We start from the raw sequence: 18,726 nt of genomic DNA on the forward strand, positions 1-18,726 counted from the left end.
TGAATCCACACACAGCAACGCCAATAACAAACTGGACTGAAACTGCAGAGAGGGAAAAAAGTCCAATCTGTCATCATATTTTTGAAGAGGAGGCCTAAAGGATATGGACTGAAGTGACCTTTCCTTTTGAGCCCGTGCACCTCGTAAAGTTTCATGGTTATCATCACGAACAGGCAAATGTGCTCTCTGAATAAAACGGAGAAAAAGATGATTTTAGGAGAGCTAACCACCCGATACATGTTTTAGTCCTGCCCTCTCATCTCCCTACCTCAGACAGTCTGAAGGCCATTACCCAGACAAGACACTGCGAGTTAATGACCTTCTTTTATTCTTTAAATAATGAGCAGATATGTAACACAGGCCGAGCACTGCCAACAGATTTACAAAATGAATATTGTTAAGTTCTCCACTGGATCTTGGCTGGATGTCTCCACCTGCCACGGTCGACTATGAAATCAGAATTAATTAAAAGCAAAATATCAGATTTTATCTCCATGCTTCTGGCTGTAAGGTGGGGGCATGAAGCAAGAGGCCAAATTAGTGACGACAGTAATGTTCAACAGTCAGTCACCTCCCCATATGGCTGCAGCCGGTACAGTAGGACCCGAGGAGGTTTATCCAGACTGATGCAATTTACACAGCGATAGAGTTTGACATGATTAAAGATCCTGCTGCAGGATCCGCTTCTAATTAACCTTGCACCTACATAACCCCCTTCCTCTCTCTCATGCAAATACTATTACTGTATGTCAAGTGACATTAAGGCCACCTGTTGAGATGAGAGGGAAGGTTTAAATGCCTTAATGCAACGGCTTTAGTTGTGAAGACATTCAGCGGAAACACACACTTCTGAAAAGCTCATGTAAACAATATTCATATGCTTATTTATTCAAGTCACTGAGGCAAGCAAGTCCTGCAACAGTGTACACTGTTTTTGGGCCTGGTATGTAGGGTAAATCTTTAAGTTAAATAAAAGAAGGTAGTTTGAGGGGAAATGAATAATTGATAACATATGGCTTCCGTCGGCACAGAACAGAATGTTCTCGCTGCAGCAGCACCAGAGGCTGAAGGCTGATCTGCACCACAAACACCAGTTTCACTTCTCTGGTGACCATTTAAACTACTGATCTGAGACACACACACACATGCACTAAAACACATACATTGTCACTAGCAGCATGGCCTCTATCAGTAGCCTGAAGTAACAAGAAAGGTAACCTTTAAGTACACAAAGTCTTTTGTTATTATTCTCAATCTGTGCATCCAAATGTCCGTATGTGTGTTTTTTTCTTTGGTGTTTTTTTGTGTGCATTTTACTATATTTCGTTTTCAATAACTAACACGGGTGCACAGTCCTGATTTAATGCCAATTTCTGAGACCATATTAATCCACTCACCACATCTGGCAGGTTACTCATGCATAACAAGGGCTGCAACCAACTACTACTTTCATTATCAGTATCATTATTATTAGTAGTAGTAGTAGTATTATAATTTTCTTGATAAACTGATGAATCACTATGTTAAATATAAAATCTTTGATCATTTAAAAAAACACCCATCACAGTTTCTCCAGAGCCAAAGGTGATATGTTCAGTTTGGTGAGTTTGGACCAACGCTCTAAAAAACAAAAATGACCAATTTCTAATAATATAAAATGGAGAACATCAGCAAGGACTCACAAGTTACTTAATCAATTATCATAATCAATAATGTAGTTATTAATCAATTATCAAAAAAGTTGCAGATGAATGTTCCATCAATCGATTCATTGTTTCAGCTTTTTGCATGACAACAGCAAAAACAAAAAGCACAAATGAAATTAATTTGCAGTCAGAAACTCATTTTTCTCATGTTTGGAGGATGTAAAGAGCAGACATGTGGTGCAGGCTGAATAACAACAACATGGTAAACTGTGACCTCCTGTTGGTGGGTTACAAATAACAAAAGTGAAAAATCAATATATGTCAATTTGCCCCCCACCCAAACAAAAAAAACAAAAACAAAAAACAAAAACAAATCAACAAAAACAAATCAACAAATCAACAAAAAAATAACATAAAACATAAGAATGAAATGTGAGAAAAATGAGCCTATCACGTCTACTTTCCATGTTCCCAAACTTATAAGAAACGATTGGAGTTTAAGGCTGTTGTTTTTTCTTCAGGATACTGGGTTGAATCTATTCCAGAGGTTAAAACCTGATTGAAAACTGATTTGGCTTTACTTACAGCACGTTGGTGGCCAGCGGGATGTCGGCCGCAGCTGGGGCCCTCTCCAGCCCGATGTTGGAGCAGTTGACGACGCAGGACGGCTGGGGCCCCGCCAGAGCGCAGCTGCAGTTAACGGGACATGGGTTGCAGCTCCTGCCGTCGTCCCCTTGCGGCCCGGAGCCCCATACCTCCAGACAGCAGAGCGCCAGTAGCAGACTGGAAAAGAAACTAAACCTCGGGACGCAGACGCCATGTTTTCGCTTGGATAAAGTCTGTCCATTTTCACAAGGCATAGCTTTTACTCACATCTCATCGCCTCTGATGGTGTAAGTCCTCTCACTCTGGGAAGGAACAAAACGCACAGGACAAAGGCAAACCCACGCGTCCTTTTTTCACGGTTTTCATGTGAGGGTACAAACACAGAAGAAGGGATGAACTTTATGACACCGTTATCTGACGTTATATTCCCAGCGTTTTCCCTGTTCTTCAGGTCGGATCTCCTTCCTCCGAAATTCTAACGGAGCGTCTCCAGAATACTTTCAGCGAAGAAAAAAGTTTTGGAGAACTTCCTCTCTCCTCCTCCCTCCTCCGCTTCATGCAGTTCCCTCAACCACCGCTGAAAATTTGCTTAATTTTATTTCCTCTTATAATGTACCATCGGTGGTTATCAAAGTGGGGTCTGGGGACCTTGAGTGTGTCCTGGGGGCCCTCATCAAAAAGGGGAATCATTTATTTTCACTATCATTCCATCCGTAAATAATACAGCGACATAAGGCATGACTATGCTGGTCATGGTCTCATACGATTTCTGTAATAAAACATCTAAAAGCCAAAATCTTATCAAATTGAGGCCTTTGGTCTAATGTGTGCCAGTTTAGGGCCCCTTTAGGGTACAGCTGTATTAAAATATATTTAGTATTATGAAATGAAATCATTCAGAAAACTAAGTTGATGCATGATCCGACAGAGGAGCCCATTCTCTGAATCATTTTTTGTTTTTCTGTTTTTTCAATAACCAAATATTGCACATAACAGTATTATTTATTTAGTGACAAACATTTGTTTCATGTGTTTGAATAATTGTCGGTGACAGTTCATGTCTTCCAGTTATCCTCCGAGGTTTTTCAGCTGGCAGGTCTCTTTGATGTTTCTTAGAAAGTCTGTCTCTGTGCAAACCGTGCCACTTTAAAAAAAAAAAAAAAAAAAAAAACTCAGCATGACGTGGTGCCATTTGAACATTCAATTCAAGTTCAAGTCAAATCAATTCATTTTACATTTACATTACATTTACAGATGCTTTATTGGCACAGTATTGTTAAACCTTCAATTGCTATGTAAATGGATATGACAGAATAAAAGACACATACTGTGTGACGAATAAGAGAGTTGATTTTTAACAGCACACTTCAACTACCACTCTGATAAAAAAAATTGTACCCTGTACCTCTACCATTCAAAGATAGATTTCAGATGAATAGTAAGAAATCAGTTTCTAACCGTATCCTCATCTTGAGGAGTTATGAGCTCCTTCACCACCAGAAATGTGAAATCTTTCATCAGTGACACTGTTCTCCTATGATTTGACTGTTAATGACAGTTGTAAAACTTCATTTTTCACATTTTAGAAAAAAAATGTCCCCATCCCCCCATCACCTCCACCCCACTAACCTCCCCTCTTCCTCCTCCTCCTCCTCCTCCTCCTCCTCCTCCCTCTCTCTGCAGTATTTCCTGAAGCAGTGCAGGGCACGTGTTAGAGGTGTTTCCTGGGTATTTGACTTGGCAGGGGCCCACCAATTCTCCCTGCAGGCATCTGGTGCTCTGTACAAAGAAAAGACGTCTCCCACAATAACTCTTGTGCTCTGTTATCCTCATTGGCAGCATTTCAGAACTAATTAAACATTTGTGAATTGGATTAAAGAGAGGGTGTACTAATTATTATTAGTCAAATAACTCAAATGATTACTTTTCAAATTGAATAACTGCACTGTGATTTATTTCTACAATGTCTCATCACATAATACAAGAGTATACAACTTCTTAATAAGTAGTTTTAAAAGAATTGGCTGGCAATTTCATTTGTGTTTCTTGAGAAATAAAAGAGCCAAAGAGCCAAATCAGCAATGAACTCATCCTTCATACAAGTATTATTTGTGTATCCAAAGTCTGATATATTGTATTCCTCTGTGCCGTGACCTATGTCATTGTCCAAAAACTGGCGTTCTTGCACATGTGCAGTAGCCTTTTCCCGACACAGAAATACTTTCTGGAGAGTGAAAACTTTGAAGCTGTTCCTAAACAAACTATGGTTACTTTACTCTTCTGGGATAAGGAACATGTCACCCTGTGCATTTGTGTGACTCACTAATGTGTTTTTAATAGTTTTTGGATGAAAACAGAGCTCTATGGCACAGAGGAATAAGATACATCATACTTGTAAGTAGGATGAGTTCATTGTTGGCTTCGTCTGCACATAAGATGTGTTGATAGTAAGAAAAACATAGAAAATCACCAGCTTTATCCTTTAAGGTTATTTCACACTGTCAGTACAGTAGATTGCATATTATGTATAATTCAGCTCTTTGTTGAACCTATATGATATTTAGACTCCATGATTTTCATTGTGGCACAGTTACATCAAATAGAAATATTCTACACGTGTTTAATATTGTAGATATGTCACTACAAAACGTAGCTCTACATATATTTAATATTTTGGGGAATTAACCATAAAAGTTTTCTGAAGTTCTTTGAACAAAGTTTGGCTGCACTGCGTGAGTTTTGAATGAATCGGTAGCCCTGATAAAAACAAGTGAATGATATAAACGTTGGAGGCATTTTGACTGGATATGATCTTAAAATGTCCAAAAGAAAACCTTAAGAAAAAAATGAATAAGGAGAAGCAAGTAAATGATACAAAATATCCATACTGGCTTAAACTTTCATGACCCTTGCTCCACATAAAAATTGTACATCATCACACCCTAAAGAGTTCAGAGTTGCCAATAAGCTTTTACTTTGATGCCAGTCATGATTTGAACTAAAGTGGTGTGTCCTGCACTGTTCTGGGCAGCAGGTGTTCTGTCTTATTGGATAATCTAAATCCCCTCTTGAGTCACAACTACAGGTGTAGATGAAGTGCAGTCTCTCTGAAAGCTGCAGCTCCAGTGTATACAGGGAGCTTTTCAGGCATTTGGTTCTTTTACAGTGAACAAAGACATGAAGGGAGGGAAACGACGTAAAGGTCAAAATAATTCATATGAAGTGTAATGGTGTGACCGATAATTCAAGTCTCAAAGGAAATACAGTATAACGAAATAAAATCATCTCAACTCAGCAAAAAGAAACCCTCAGTGTGTTACATTCCACTGTAGCCTGAAGATAAAACACAGATTTTTATTTTATAGTTGGTTAAATTAAATCAATGAACCTGGTGTTCTGCATATCATGTTATAATTTTACAAAATTATATTAAAAAGAACAAAATGAGTTACTGGCATTTTAGTTTTATATGTCTGAAAATGTTATTTGTTATGCATAACACTAGATCACAGGTGATTCTATAAAACAATAACTTAATTAGGTTTATAATAATCCTAATATCGATTTGGACTCCAGTAGATTTTACGCTGATCTGACCATGCAAGACTAGTGGACTAGAAATGTATTATTTTGTATTTGTCTGGCCTGGACTGGTCCAGTCTGGGCCGGGTGAAGGTAAAATGAGCTTGGCTCCTGTTTGGTTATGGGGAGGGTCCTCCAGCCTGGCCAGGAAAACAGCACTTACTGAGGCCTCTGTCTGTGTTATTGTAGGGCTACAGGAAGAGCGGGGGAGAAGGGGGGAGAGGGATGAGGGGGGAGAATGCAGAAGGTCTGCAGAGGGACGAGAGATGAAGGGCGAGGGAGACGGAGGCACAAACCAGAGAGCAATGGAAGGGCTGTTGTCGCGGGCTGAAGGACGAGGAGTTGAGGATGTGGGTGAAAAAGAGGATGTGAATGATTCAGACCAATGGAAGGTGCGAAGAAGAAAAATTCTGTGAAAAGAAGTTGATCGTAAGAGTGCGTTGCAAAAAGAGATGAAAGTGAAACGTGAAAAATTAGTGGCTCTAAATTTAGAAAGCTATCCCTCTGTCTGATTTCTATCCTCCTATTCCAGAGATGGTCGTTTGGGACGGACCTGATGGTCGTTTGGGTTAGGAGGACATGTTGGATTACAGATGTGCTCAAGAATTATTTGGGACTAATTGTTGTCTTGTCTTGTTTTCACAGTGAGAGCTATATGTTTGCTGTGTATACTTTACATGCATGTGGTTTATGAGTTCTTCCTTTTCTGCCTTCAGAGTTTGGAAGCTGTCACTGCTGTGGGGCCTATAATCCCAAGAGACAAGACACACAGACAGACAGATGATGTAAAGCAATGCAATACTACTATTATTTATATTGTTTGTGTGTTGATTCACATACACTGAACATTTGAAAGGAGTTTCTATATTTTTTCTTCTATTCTATCTATCTATCTATCTATCTATCTATCTATCTATCTATCTATCTATCTATCTATCTATCTATCTATCTATCTATCTATCTATCTATCTATCTATCTATCTATCTATCTATCTATCTATCTATCTATCTATCTATCTGACTTTTTTAATTAAATGTACTTTTTGGTGTGTATCCTCATTTGATACCATTCAACCTCTGTGAAGAAGAAGCTTCCTTCAACTTCCATTGAACCTTAAATTGGAGGTGTGTGGCTGGAAAGAGAAAGGCAGAAAGAAGAAGATCTATAGCAGTAATAAAATAGGTGTACTGTTAAATAAACTTAAACTTATTATAGTCCAATTTGGGATTACTCGACCAATAGTATTTCTTTAGCCCACAAATGTAATAATCCAAATAATTATAGTCACTCTGAAACATAATCTTTTTTTTTATGTTCCTCAAATTTAAAACTCATGTTTCCTTGTGTTGGACTAACAAGAGGGAATTTGTTTGTATATGGCTTCTTGCACGAGGCCCATTGTGTGAAAAAAGAGAAAGTGTTTTTTCCTCTTTTATTACAGTAATGCCAACATGCCGAATTATAAGATGTTACAATATCTAGTACAGAAAAGTCTGCTACACCTTTAATAACCTATGTATACTCACACTTTCATTGTTAATTGTAAATATAAAATCATTATTTTAGATGTCTGCAGTGAGAGCAATGGCAGCAACTGCTACACAATAAAACACACAGAAGAAAATGTAAAGCATTTCTAACTCATTCAGCTTTGAGAAAATGTGGAGGTTTTATTGTCCAGAAGACATACCAAGGCCAAGCAGTAGGCAGTAGTATTCTCCATCAAACTTCATGAGCAAAGGTAATGAAATAAACTTCCATTAAGCTACAAGCTCATTGGACCCAGTCAAGTCCAGACATGAGAAATATATATTCAAATAGAGTCAGCTAGAAAGCACTCACAGCACGCACACCTCCACCAAGTCTGTCACCTGACTGTTATTTTAATGATAGAAAATGATTTCAAATACTGGATGATGGTCAAAAGTAAAGGAGGGGTGTACAATTAAAAATATTAATTCCATCATATCACAGTTTTTTTCTTGATTTTAGCATTTTAGAAAGAAAGAAAGAAATAAAGTTACATTTTAAGTGGGTCACACACTGGCTCATCTGAGGACACTCATCATTCATTTTCTGCCCCTTTAGCAACACCTTTAAATGCCAGCTCATGCTCAGCCTGTAGCTCAGATGGTCTAGCACATCAACTGTTATAACTGTCAGTGGTCTGTGGATCAATCCTGTCCTCATGCAAAAGCGTCCTTGAACAAAACATTCAACCCCGAATTGCTCAGATGTGTGTGTTTGAGAGGGGAAATAAATCAAAGTCACTTTGGACAAAGGTATCTGCCAAATGAAAGTAATGCACCGTTGCCTCATCTAACAAACACGGAGGTGAAATCAGATCCAGATGATTCAGTACTGGAGATGAGCCTCCTTCCCAGCTAATTACACGCCTTTGTGTGAAAAGTGCTTGATACCTAAAGTGATATTATCAAATTGGTAATGCCCTTATATTTAGGACACATTTTAGGACAAGTGTTTACTACTTTTTTAAACAACTATAACTCATTCTTACACAGTATACAGATGTAGTAATCTCTTATCGGGATATCTTTAATTCAAATGTTCATATTTATGAACAAATCAAACTCTAATTGAGCATTTGCATCCATCCAGTCATTGTTCTCTTTTTAGGAAAGCAAACAGCTTCACTGATTTGTCCACTTCCTAAAACAAGACATACTTACCAAGCATGTGCAGTTTAAATAAGGCTATTCATACAACAAAATCAGTGTATTTTCAAATAAGCATAACTGTGTACTGTATATTTGGAATCGATTCGAAGATGCAGGTTTTCTACTTAACTAAATAACTTTGTTCAGTAAAATCTGGAAAATGTAAAAAGGCTTTTTTTGGAGGACAAGATTTCCAGATAACTCTGAATCATGCACTAATAAATACTTTATTACTTACTAATATTTGTTATCACTGTTTTAGACTGTAAAAAGACAGACTGCACTGGCTTCCTCTGTGACAATGGATAGACTTAAAAATCATACTACTTGTCTAAAAGGCACTAAATAGTATTGGGCCTCAAAACATCTCGGATCTGCTTATATGTTATGAAGCACCCAGACCCATTAGGTCAGCTCGGACAGGCTTACTCATTGTTCCCAGGATCAGGACTAAGCAAGGTGAAGCAGCCTTTAGTTTCTATGCTCCCCACCTGTCAAACAAACATCATGGATACCTGATATTTACAGAAACTATCAGCTCATTTAAATCAGGGCTCAAAATATTATTGTTTACCGCAGCTCTCCGGTAAATTAGGTATGCACCATCTCGTTAATCTTTACCCACCTATCTGCTTGTTTTTGTCTTGTTGTTGTTATCGTTGTTTTAATGCAATCTTAATGTCTTTTTGTCTTTGTGCTTTTGATGTCTTTTTAATGTAATCTTTATGTCTTCTTAATGTCTCATTTTCATTGTATTTTTATTCCCTTGTAAAACACTTTGAAGTACATTATGTCTGAATGCTCATTTTTCTTTACAGTTTATCCTCTAGAGGGTCGCATTAAGCGAGAGACGGGGTACCCACTGGACAGGTTGCCTGTCAATCACAGGGCTAACATATATAGAGACGGACAACCATTCACACACATATTCACACCTACAGGCAATTTAGAATCACCAATGAACCTAATCTGCACGTTTATGGCCTGTGAGTGCCCGGAGAGAACCCACACAAGCACAAGGGGAACGTGCAAAGTCCACACAGAAAGATCATATCAATAAAATGACCTTACCTTGTCATGTCTGTCCAAAAACAGTCAGGTGTCCAAATAAACACGAAGGGTCTGCTTGCAGGTCTGCTCTTTGGGGATGCTTCCAGTGTTGGCTCGGCTCTCAGGGCAGCTCCACTGTCAGACAGAAAATGACATGTTGTTTTTTTACCGCATTAAAAAACATAGAAAAAGATGTGAGACATGCCCACGATTATTATCTGGAGCCGTACACAGCGGAGACTTGTTTGGTTTGAACTACAGTAATACATGTTTATTTAATAGTAGTTATATCAACAGTAGAAATGTTAAATGTTAAAAAACATATTATGATTCATTAGTTGGCCTCTGTGTATCCAGTTACTATACTGCATCAGTGTTAGCAGAGTTAGTTGTAAGATAAGTGTCAGTAAAGTTTACTCTGAGTCTTCTCTCGTGCACTATCTTACAATATTTCTATCTTACAGTATTTATTCAATACTATAAAGGACAAAATATTGGTAATACATTTCAAGGAAGTAACCTGCCCAATGCTTTATCACAGTTTTAGATGATATCTGAGTGCAAAGTCCATTGTACATTGCAAGTAAAATGTTGTTTGAATGACACCTGCTTTGATCATTATTTGAAGCTTCCTCTTCACAACAGCATCTGACAGATTATTATTATCTAAAACATCAAATAGTATGTTTTGCTCCATACTAGTTGTGCTATTAATCTGAATAATATAATCTTAAACTACTGAATGCTATCTAGTCAGGCTATCCATTACTCCAACACTTACGTTAGCTCATTAAGTCAATTTCGCTCACAAAACCAAAACCAAACTTTTCCATATAGGTTATTTAAAAGGCTGTAATTACAACCAAAAACAGTGTGGTCAAACTGATTGTCAGCTTTTCATATTAAATTCACCCGATGACAGTTAAATACTCTGTCCGTCTGCAAAGAGGAATGACAGAAAACTGCATATTTTTCACTGTGAGAGGGGAAGAGTGGCTAAAGAGATATGCAGTGTTCGTTGAATTAAACAAGCAAGGTTATAGATAGATAGGATACACATCAGGACCAATGTGTAAAAGATTTCCTCAGCATTTTGCATTTAAATTGAGGGACTATAAATTGCCTAGTAAGGGACAGAAGTTGGCACTCTCCTTTAAACATGCAAAGAGTCAGAGGAGATATTGCTGGGGAGTCTGGGCATGCTCTTGTTGTGAGCTACTTGAAAGGATGCCAATAAATTTTGGATTTGATTAAATAGTTCAGTTTCAAGTTTCACAGATTGGCTCCTGAACCAGGTATGACTCAGCAGTACAGCGTGACACTCTGAATAACTGATTTAGAAAGAACTGAAAATTAATCTGGCGACTGGCTCCAAAAGATGTGAGTCTACAAAGAAAGTAAATGCGCTGCTGTATCTTCTCACAAAGGTATTTGTGTGAAGAGACTTGCTTAATTTCTACATTGTGGATTGTCATTGGAGGCAGATGACAATCAGGAGAAAGACCAAAAAGAATTTCCTCTGTCTTATTAGTATTGATAAGCATTTTTGTCACACCGTCAACATTGCACCAAACTAGTTGGACACACTGGTGGTTAATCTTTAGTGTACAATGTAAAAAACACAGGTGAGCTAATCCTAACATTGAGGTGCACCAACATTCATCCTGATTGGAGAGTTTAGAGTAGTTAAGTGTATTGTTTACCTTTATTAGCTGTATTCTGTTTGTGAGAAACAAGTTGTATGGTTAATGAATTTTGAATTGGACTGTAACAGTAAAAATGTAAACGCTTCAAGGGTTTAATGTTTCTTGAAAGGTTGCCACTTCCGGTAGCATGTATAGTGCAGAATATGGTACATACTTTACACTTCCATTTTCTTTCTATACACAGAATTACAATTTCTATTATGTTTTTACATGAACTGCTGGGGCCCAATGTATTCATTGCTTTCCATATTCTTTGTGGATTGCTGTAACTGAACTCACTCTGGTTCTTGCTCCCTCCTAAACTGCCTCAGGCACAATCATGGGCACTTGCCAAAAATAACCTATGGTTACCTATATTTAATTAATATAAACACTTATATGTTTCTAATTTGAGCAGGAGAATATTCAGCTACTAATGTTAGCATTTTCGCTGTTTTGTTAGCCATGTTCCCCCCCCCCCCCCTCCTCCCTCCCTCTTACACACACACACACACACACACACACACACACACACACACTGCCCACAGGACAATAATGTCCTCTGACAGGCTGGTAAGGTCAACCCTCGGGCTGTGTGATAACTTCACTCCAGGGGATTGTTGTGGAGACGGGCATAGACTCTTCCCTCTTTACCCACCTGACACTCTATAGTTAGTAAGTAAAGACTGTTTGTGTTTGTGTGTGTTTGTGTTTGTGTGTGTGTGTGTGTGTGTGTGTGTGTGTGTGTGTGTGTGTGTGTGTGTGTGTGTGTGTGTGTGTGTGTGTGTGTGCGTGCGTGCGTGCCATTGGGGGTGAGTTAGTGGGAGGGGGGTCCTCCTCTCCCTGCAACCATACTCCCTGCAGAGAAGGAATACATGGGGAAAAAAAGAGGTAGCATGGGAGGCTACTAAGCACTGGACATTATGTTATGATCATGGAAGCGTATAAGCATCCTGACGTATCTGCTTTGTCTGCTGCTACTCCACTGTTCCGTGTGTGTGTGTGTGTGTGTGTGTGTGTGTGTGTGTGTGTGTGTGTGAGAGAGAGAGAGAGAGAGAGAGAGAGAGAGAGAGAGAGAGAGAGAGAGAGAGAGAGAGAGAGAGAGAGAGAGAGAGAGAGAGAGAGAGAGAGAGAGAGAGAGAGAGAGAGAGAGAGAGTAACAGGTAGGACTTGTTAAATAGTATGAGATGAAGAAAAAGCATTTTAAAAGCATTTATAGATTGCCACATCTCAGCCTTTTATGATATAACTTAAAAGTACAATTACATTACATCATGCATACAGAGGCAATCCTTATTCATGCATTGGCACATATGCTCACATATGTGTAAGATGTGACGTAGAAAAAAATGACCTAAGCATTTTGCTCCTCCCCTGTGGAAAGATTATTCCAAGTTCTTTAGGATTCTTTAGAAATATTCTAAATATGAGTCAAGGATTTAACTCATCCACCTATTCCGGCGTTTCTGTTTGATTCCTGGAAAGCTACATTTCCAGGTTGCAGTAAAAATCTTATTTAGTATTGGTGAGTGGTCATTTAAAGCCGTTCAAACTCACGCTGCTGAACCCTGCATCTTTAAAAGGGGCTTTAAATTCATCCCCTTGGAAAGCAGCAAGACAGTAGCAGCATCCTCTGGGGGCTCTTCTTGCAGCTTACTACCGACGACTCAGACTTTGTGCAGAGGAAGCAGAAAAAGACAACAAAAAGGTAAACAAATCAATCCAACTCTTTTTTAACATTAGGAACTCACACAGCAAGCAGTGATAATATTATCCACAAACCCACTGACATGGTGAAAATCAGTCATAATGCATAGAAAAGATTATTTTTTATTACTTTTTATTAAAATAAGTTGTTATTGCTGTTTCATTTTTTTTTTTTTACTGTTTACATGCATACCGAGAAGACTATTTGGAAGAATGAAGATATACACACTTATATTTATATAGATCTTAACCAAAATTAATTCATTCATTCAATCCTCATGCAGAAAAAAAATAAGCTAAAGAACATGGCCTGTGTCCTTTATCATCCTGCTGGACAAGCTAATTCCCATTTGAACCTGATTTCAACACATAATAGTCATGTCAAGGACAAGGTCAAAGCACTTTAGCTCACTTCAAGTGGTACATAAGAATGTTGTGATATCAATGAATGTGGCAAGGAAGCATAACAGACCTTCAACATACTCAGCAGTCTTAAGGGCAACTTTATCTATATTTTTTTGAATTTTGGATGAAGGATAAACATTTACTCTGGAATTTTCAATATCCACAAGTTCAGATTCTTTACATATTTTTTGTCATTAAAAAAAATCAACATCCTAAGCAGCTCCTTGTTGTGGAGTTTCTTGTATTCAAACAACTGACTATAATACCACCATCTGCCTATAACCTTCGTCTTTGTCAGGCAAGAGTGTATCATGACTTAAGGGTCAGAATCAATCGGAAAGTACCACAGCTTGGGGTTGAAGCCAATGCAACGGTACATTAAAGTGCAATGCCACCATCGGCTGCTAGATGCTGTTTTCAGATTTTGAAAGGTAACACCACGCACTATTCACAAGGTCCTGGCTCCAAGGTCTTGAAACTCTTGGCTTCAGACTGGTTCCCATTTAAACCATTGGGTTACGTCACACCTTGCTACATGTACATTTATACACATCGTCAGAACATATTTAACTAGGGTGTTTTGGTAGTTTAGTAGTTTTAAGATGTGGTTTGACTACAGCCAGCATGTCATTCCCTTCTCCCTCCCCAGACTTCCTCTATCTCTCTCTCTATCTAATAAATACAAAATGTATAGGAATACACCAAGCTTTGCCAGATAGCACCAACTAATCACAGTTGAGCAGGGGTGACATGTACAATTTGCACAGCAAATGATGAACAAAGAAATTGAAATAGTGTTTATGAAACATGGGAACAGTTACAGGGGAACATTTAGTTCTATTCTGGCTTATCAAGACTTTTGTGCTGGATCAGCTGTGCCTTACTTCTAATGATGTGCTCTCTGAAAAAATACTTACCTTCTTACTTTAAGATATGCTGCATGATTCACTTCCTGCTGTCAGTTTCACACTATTCTGCTGACAGTTGGTCAGTTGGAGGCAGGACTGCCGAGAAACGTAACAACATGGCAACAAAGATAGTGAACAAGAAGAAGACTATTAGAAAACAAACATCCATCCATGATTTTAAATATTTAAAAAACTGCTTTACAGATGTTTAATGAGGGAGAAAATGAACCAAATTTGACACTGAATGTAAATTTAAGTGTAAGTTTTTTGCCACAGGGCACCTTTAAATATCCAGTCAGTGGATGAGGTTACAAAATATTTAGTATTGCCTGCCACAACATTGTACTAACCTTGATTTTAATCTTGACTGCTAACATTAGAGTCAGCTTTTTCGCCAAGATCAACAGCCGCAAACTACTGTGTTCTCAAAAGAATAAGCTGTACATAGTCAGCCCTCACAGGTATAGATAACCCCCCACCCCCCACCCCCCGCCACCACCACACACATAGAAGCGCTTCTCTGTTCCCATCTGAAAACATCTCTCTTATAGATTTTTTTTCAACAGCTGAAGCAATTTTATTATCATGTTTCATCTCAGCCGTGAACATATTCAGGGGAGTTCATTCGTCCATGTGATTACCTGTATTTAACTTTGTGCTGGAATAAAATATATATGCAAACCTTTTCTCATATTCCAATAATTACTATCCTATCCTGAGATGTGTTTGTCAGAACCAGTCATTTACCACAGACTCTAGCCAGTGTTTACAGTAGGCTCTTCATTAACATTGTATTTTTTCTTCTCATTGATTTTTCTCATTTTTTATCATTCTTATGGGGGGCTATTTATCCCTCTGCTGCCTGTACACACACACACACACACACACACACACACACACACACACACACACACACACACACACACACACACACACACACACACACACACACACACACACACACACACACACACACACAAATAATTTTGTCCAAACAGTGTGTCCAAACTTGACTGGTATTGTATATACAGTGTGATGTGTCATCAGCTTTCACTGCGGCCTGTGAAATGAGAAATGAGCTCTTGACTCTTACTTGAGGCTATCTCTCTCTTCATAAAAGCTCTCTGTTGACATTTCTATCAAAGAAATGTATCTGGTTGATCATGCATCCTCAATCCATCCAATAAAAGCATGGCACTCGGGGGTTTTCATTACAGTTGAGTAGTGTATGTGCAGGTGTGAGAACTTTACCCACATCAAAGAATAGTAATGATTTTCTTCTGAAGCACCTAGTAAAACAATATGCTTCTACAAAGCCACTTACAGAAGACGCCAGTGCTAGCTCTTCTGACCAAAAAGCCATTCAGTTCATTTGAATTAATGTTCAGTCATAAAGGATAAACCTCAGTGTGTTTATATTTTCATAAATGGTTTTAATCACTTTTATTTCGATAGGCCTATTGTGATAAGAAATTACTGTTAAATATCTAAGGAACAGTTGTTGTCTCATTGAACACTGTCAAAAGAGTATTAAAACTGACTTGTGTACTAATGCTTGCATTACAGGCTGGTCAATAAATAGCCTTATTAAAATATATCTGTTGTGTTTTATTCTTCCACTACTTACTTTGTGCTAATGGGTACAATGATAGATAATATCTGACAGGTGTCTTGTCCACAGCAACACTTAAATAATATATGTGTGCATTAATTAAGAGAATTGAAGCAGACATTTAAAAGTAAAGCAAAAGTTACTTTCACTAGTAACCAATTACTTTTATATATAGTCATTTGTTGTAGTAACTAGTAACTATATCTAATTAAAACTGACTGTCAATTAGCTAAAGTGATTTAGAATTCTTAATCATTCATCTGCATATAACCATATTCATTAGTGAATTTTGAAACCATGTTTTCCTGACTCTGACTGCTCTAGAAAATGTGCTTCATTTGAAAAAAAACCCCACAACAACAACAACAAAAAAACAAAAAAACAAAAAATAAAACAAGACATCCAAAGTAAATTTGGCTCAGACTGATTCGGTAAGTGTGTGTGTGTTTATGTCTTAGCAATGCTTCACTGCAGCATCCCCCGCATAATCGTTATTGATCTTTATGTGCAGTATTTTGTGAGTTCATAAACTGGAGTTCAAGGCAATACAGTCTGATATGGTCTGATTAGTTTGCATTATTAATATTGTGTTCTTAGATGCTTACATACGCTAATGTGTATATTTATATACACATCCAGCTTCCAGGTGCATCAGGGTGGATGTTGAGCATATAGCTCCTTTGAAAATGCGAAACCGAGTACATTTCTGCAATATTGTTGCCTGTATGTCTTTGTTTCTCACAATCATGCACCCGAAGCTTCCTGTGGAATACTCAAGTTTACCTTGTGGTCCGTCCTCAAGCACCTTTCCTTGTGTGTATCTGTGTGTTTTGCCCACATCTGACAGACTACTGTGATACTGTGATTTTGAAGTCATGAAGTCGTCACAGACTTTGGCGAATGGTGCTTGATAATTCAGAAGTGTCTGCAGAAGACATACACTCCCCTATCAACCCTGGACAGCCTGTGGAGCTGATGTCATCTTTGTGAGAGGGAAAGATGCTTCATGCCAGGAAAAAAAACATACATAAAACATGAGTTGTCAGGATTTTTTTTTGTCACAGTAGCCCTCAGTCTTTTGTGCATTCATCTTCATCAGGATTTAATTCAGCATAATGTTGTCCAGTTTACATCTGGCAGATATTCCATGTCAAACAGGCTGTTAAGACAGGTGCATGCCTCTCACTTTGATCCGGCATTTGGCCCTTTTACAGTCCTGTGGATCAACAAAATCACTATTCAAAACATTTCCACCACCCAAATTATATTCAGCAGCTACAGTAAATGGCACAATTAAGTTATAGTTCTTAACTAAAATCACTATTCAATTTCTTAATTGCTGCAAAAATTATACTAAAATACTATAATTGCGAGTAACTAAATAACCACTTACTGAAAAAAGCCTGGGCAGCAGTGTGAGTTTTTTTTTACAGGGGACCATACAAGTAACAAGTAATGACACTCAAGTAAAAGTAGTAATACCACAACATAATAATAGTAAATATACATTTAAGTATCATCAATCAAAATGAAAGTATCAAAAGAGCAAGTAGTTGTGGTCATTAGCTAGAGTGACCCCTTCAAAGTGTTATATTGTCATATAAGGTATATTACTGGATTAAACTGACACATGAATGTAACACTAAGCAGCGTTTTAATGCTGCAGGTCATTGAGGCAAAGCTTATTGTAACTATTTAAACAAGTCTACAGTGTTTACTAGTTTAGTGGAGTAGAAGTATAAAATAAAATTGTATTTCTATTTTGTTTTATACTATGTACAATATTTATACCATTGTATTTTATTTCAGGTTAAGTACAAGTATTTTAAAACTGCATTGGAATAGAGCATTTGAGTTCGTGTTCATTACATCCCACAACTGGCGCTGAAACAGAAAAGGTGCACTGAGATCCAGATGTCTTAGTCTAAACGTTGACAGACAACAGACTCAGAATGTAGCAAACATTTTCTCTTTCACTGAACTCACACATGACCAGACTGTACATCCAGATTCCTCTGCGGTTGCTGTGATTTCCTGGAGTAATATTTATTCAACCTCACCCCTTCTCTCTCTTTCTCTCTCTCCGTCTCTCTCACACACTTTCTCCCTCTCTCTCTCTCTCTCTCTCCCTCTCTCTCTCTCTCTCTCTCTCTCTCTCCTCTCTCTCTCTCTCTCTCTCTCTCTCTGTCTCTCTCTCTTAACAAATCATATCAAAGAAACAGCAGAGCTGTGTGGGTAGAAAGTTGAAGGAACAGCGGTGGAGCTCCTGTCGAAACATTCTGCTCAGCACCACGGACAGCGAACGATTGGGAGCTTGGACACTAGCTATCCGTCGATTTGGCAGAATTATTGGACTATAAGAAGACCGAATTGGCCATTTCTAATTTGGTTTGGGAGATTTACTCATTTAAATCCATTATTCGATCACAAAGAGACTTGGACTTACTCACTGCTCGCCAAAGTAAGCCTGTTCTTATCTCTATTTCTGAATAACCCAAAAGTATGCGGTTTTTTTTTTTTTAAATAAAAGAAATATCGCTTTGCTTTAGGAGTGCATCAAGTTACTACGTGTAGATTTCAGACACCTCCAGCACAGGGATAACTTTACTTTATAGTCTACATTCATACCACAGAGCTTGTAGTCAAGAAGATCCAGCGTGCGTAAAGCTGCGGCACTGTTACCGGTGAAATTCTTGCTTGATTCACGACACACCGGATGAATTGTTGTTGTTTGCAGTCCCAATTAGATATTAAAAACGCAACAAAGAGACAGGAGACAGGAAACAGGAGGAGAGGGAGTGACAGCGACGATATATCACCATCGTGGCTTGGCAGGTTGTAGCGCG

General features: G+C 38.2%; 1 protein-coding gene across 1 annotated transcript in view; it reads right to left on the bottom strand.

The window, feature by feature from the left end:
* Positions 1-2,506, bottom strand: part of pkd1a (polycystic kidney disease 1a) — a 64,176-nt gene extending 61,670 nt beyond the window's left edge. Inside the window, exon 1 of the mRNA XM_062432548.1 lies at positions 2,232-2,506. Within this exon, the coding sequence (XP_062288532.1) occupies positions 2,232-2,506 (275 nt within the window). The remainder of the gene's footprint in view (positions 1-2,231) is intronic.
* Positions 2,507-18,726: the final 16,220 nt, after the last annotated feature.

The sequence above is a fragment of the Scomber scombrus genome, chromosome 2, assembly GCF_963691925.1.
Source record: "Scomber scombrus chromosome 2, fScoSco1.1, whole genome shotgun sequence".
NCBI classification, from domain to species: Eukaryota; Metazoa; Chordata; class Actinopteri; order Scombriformes; family Scombridae; genus Scomber; species Scomber scombrus.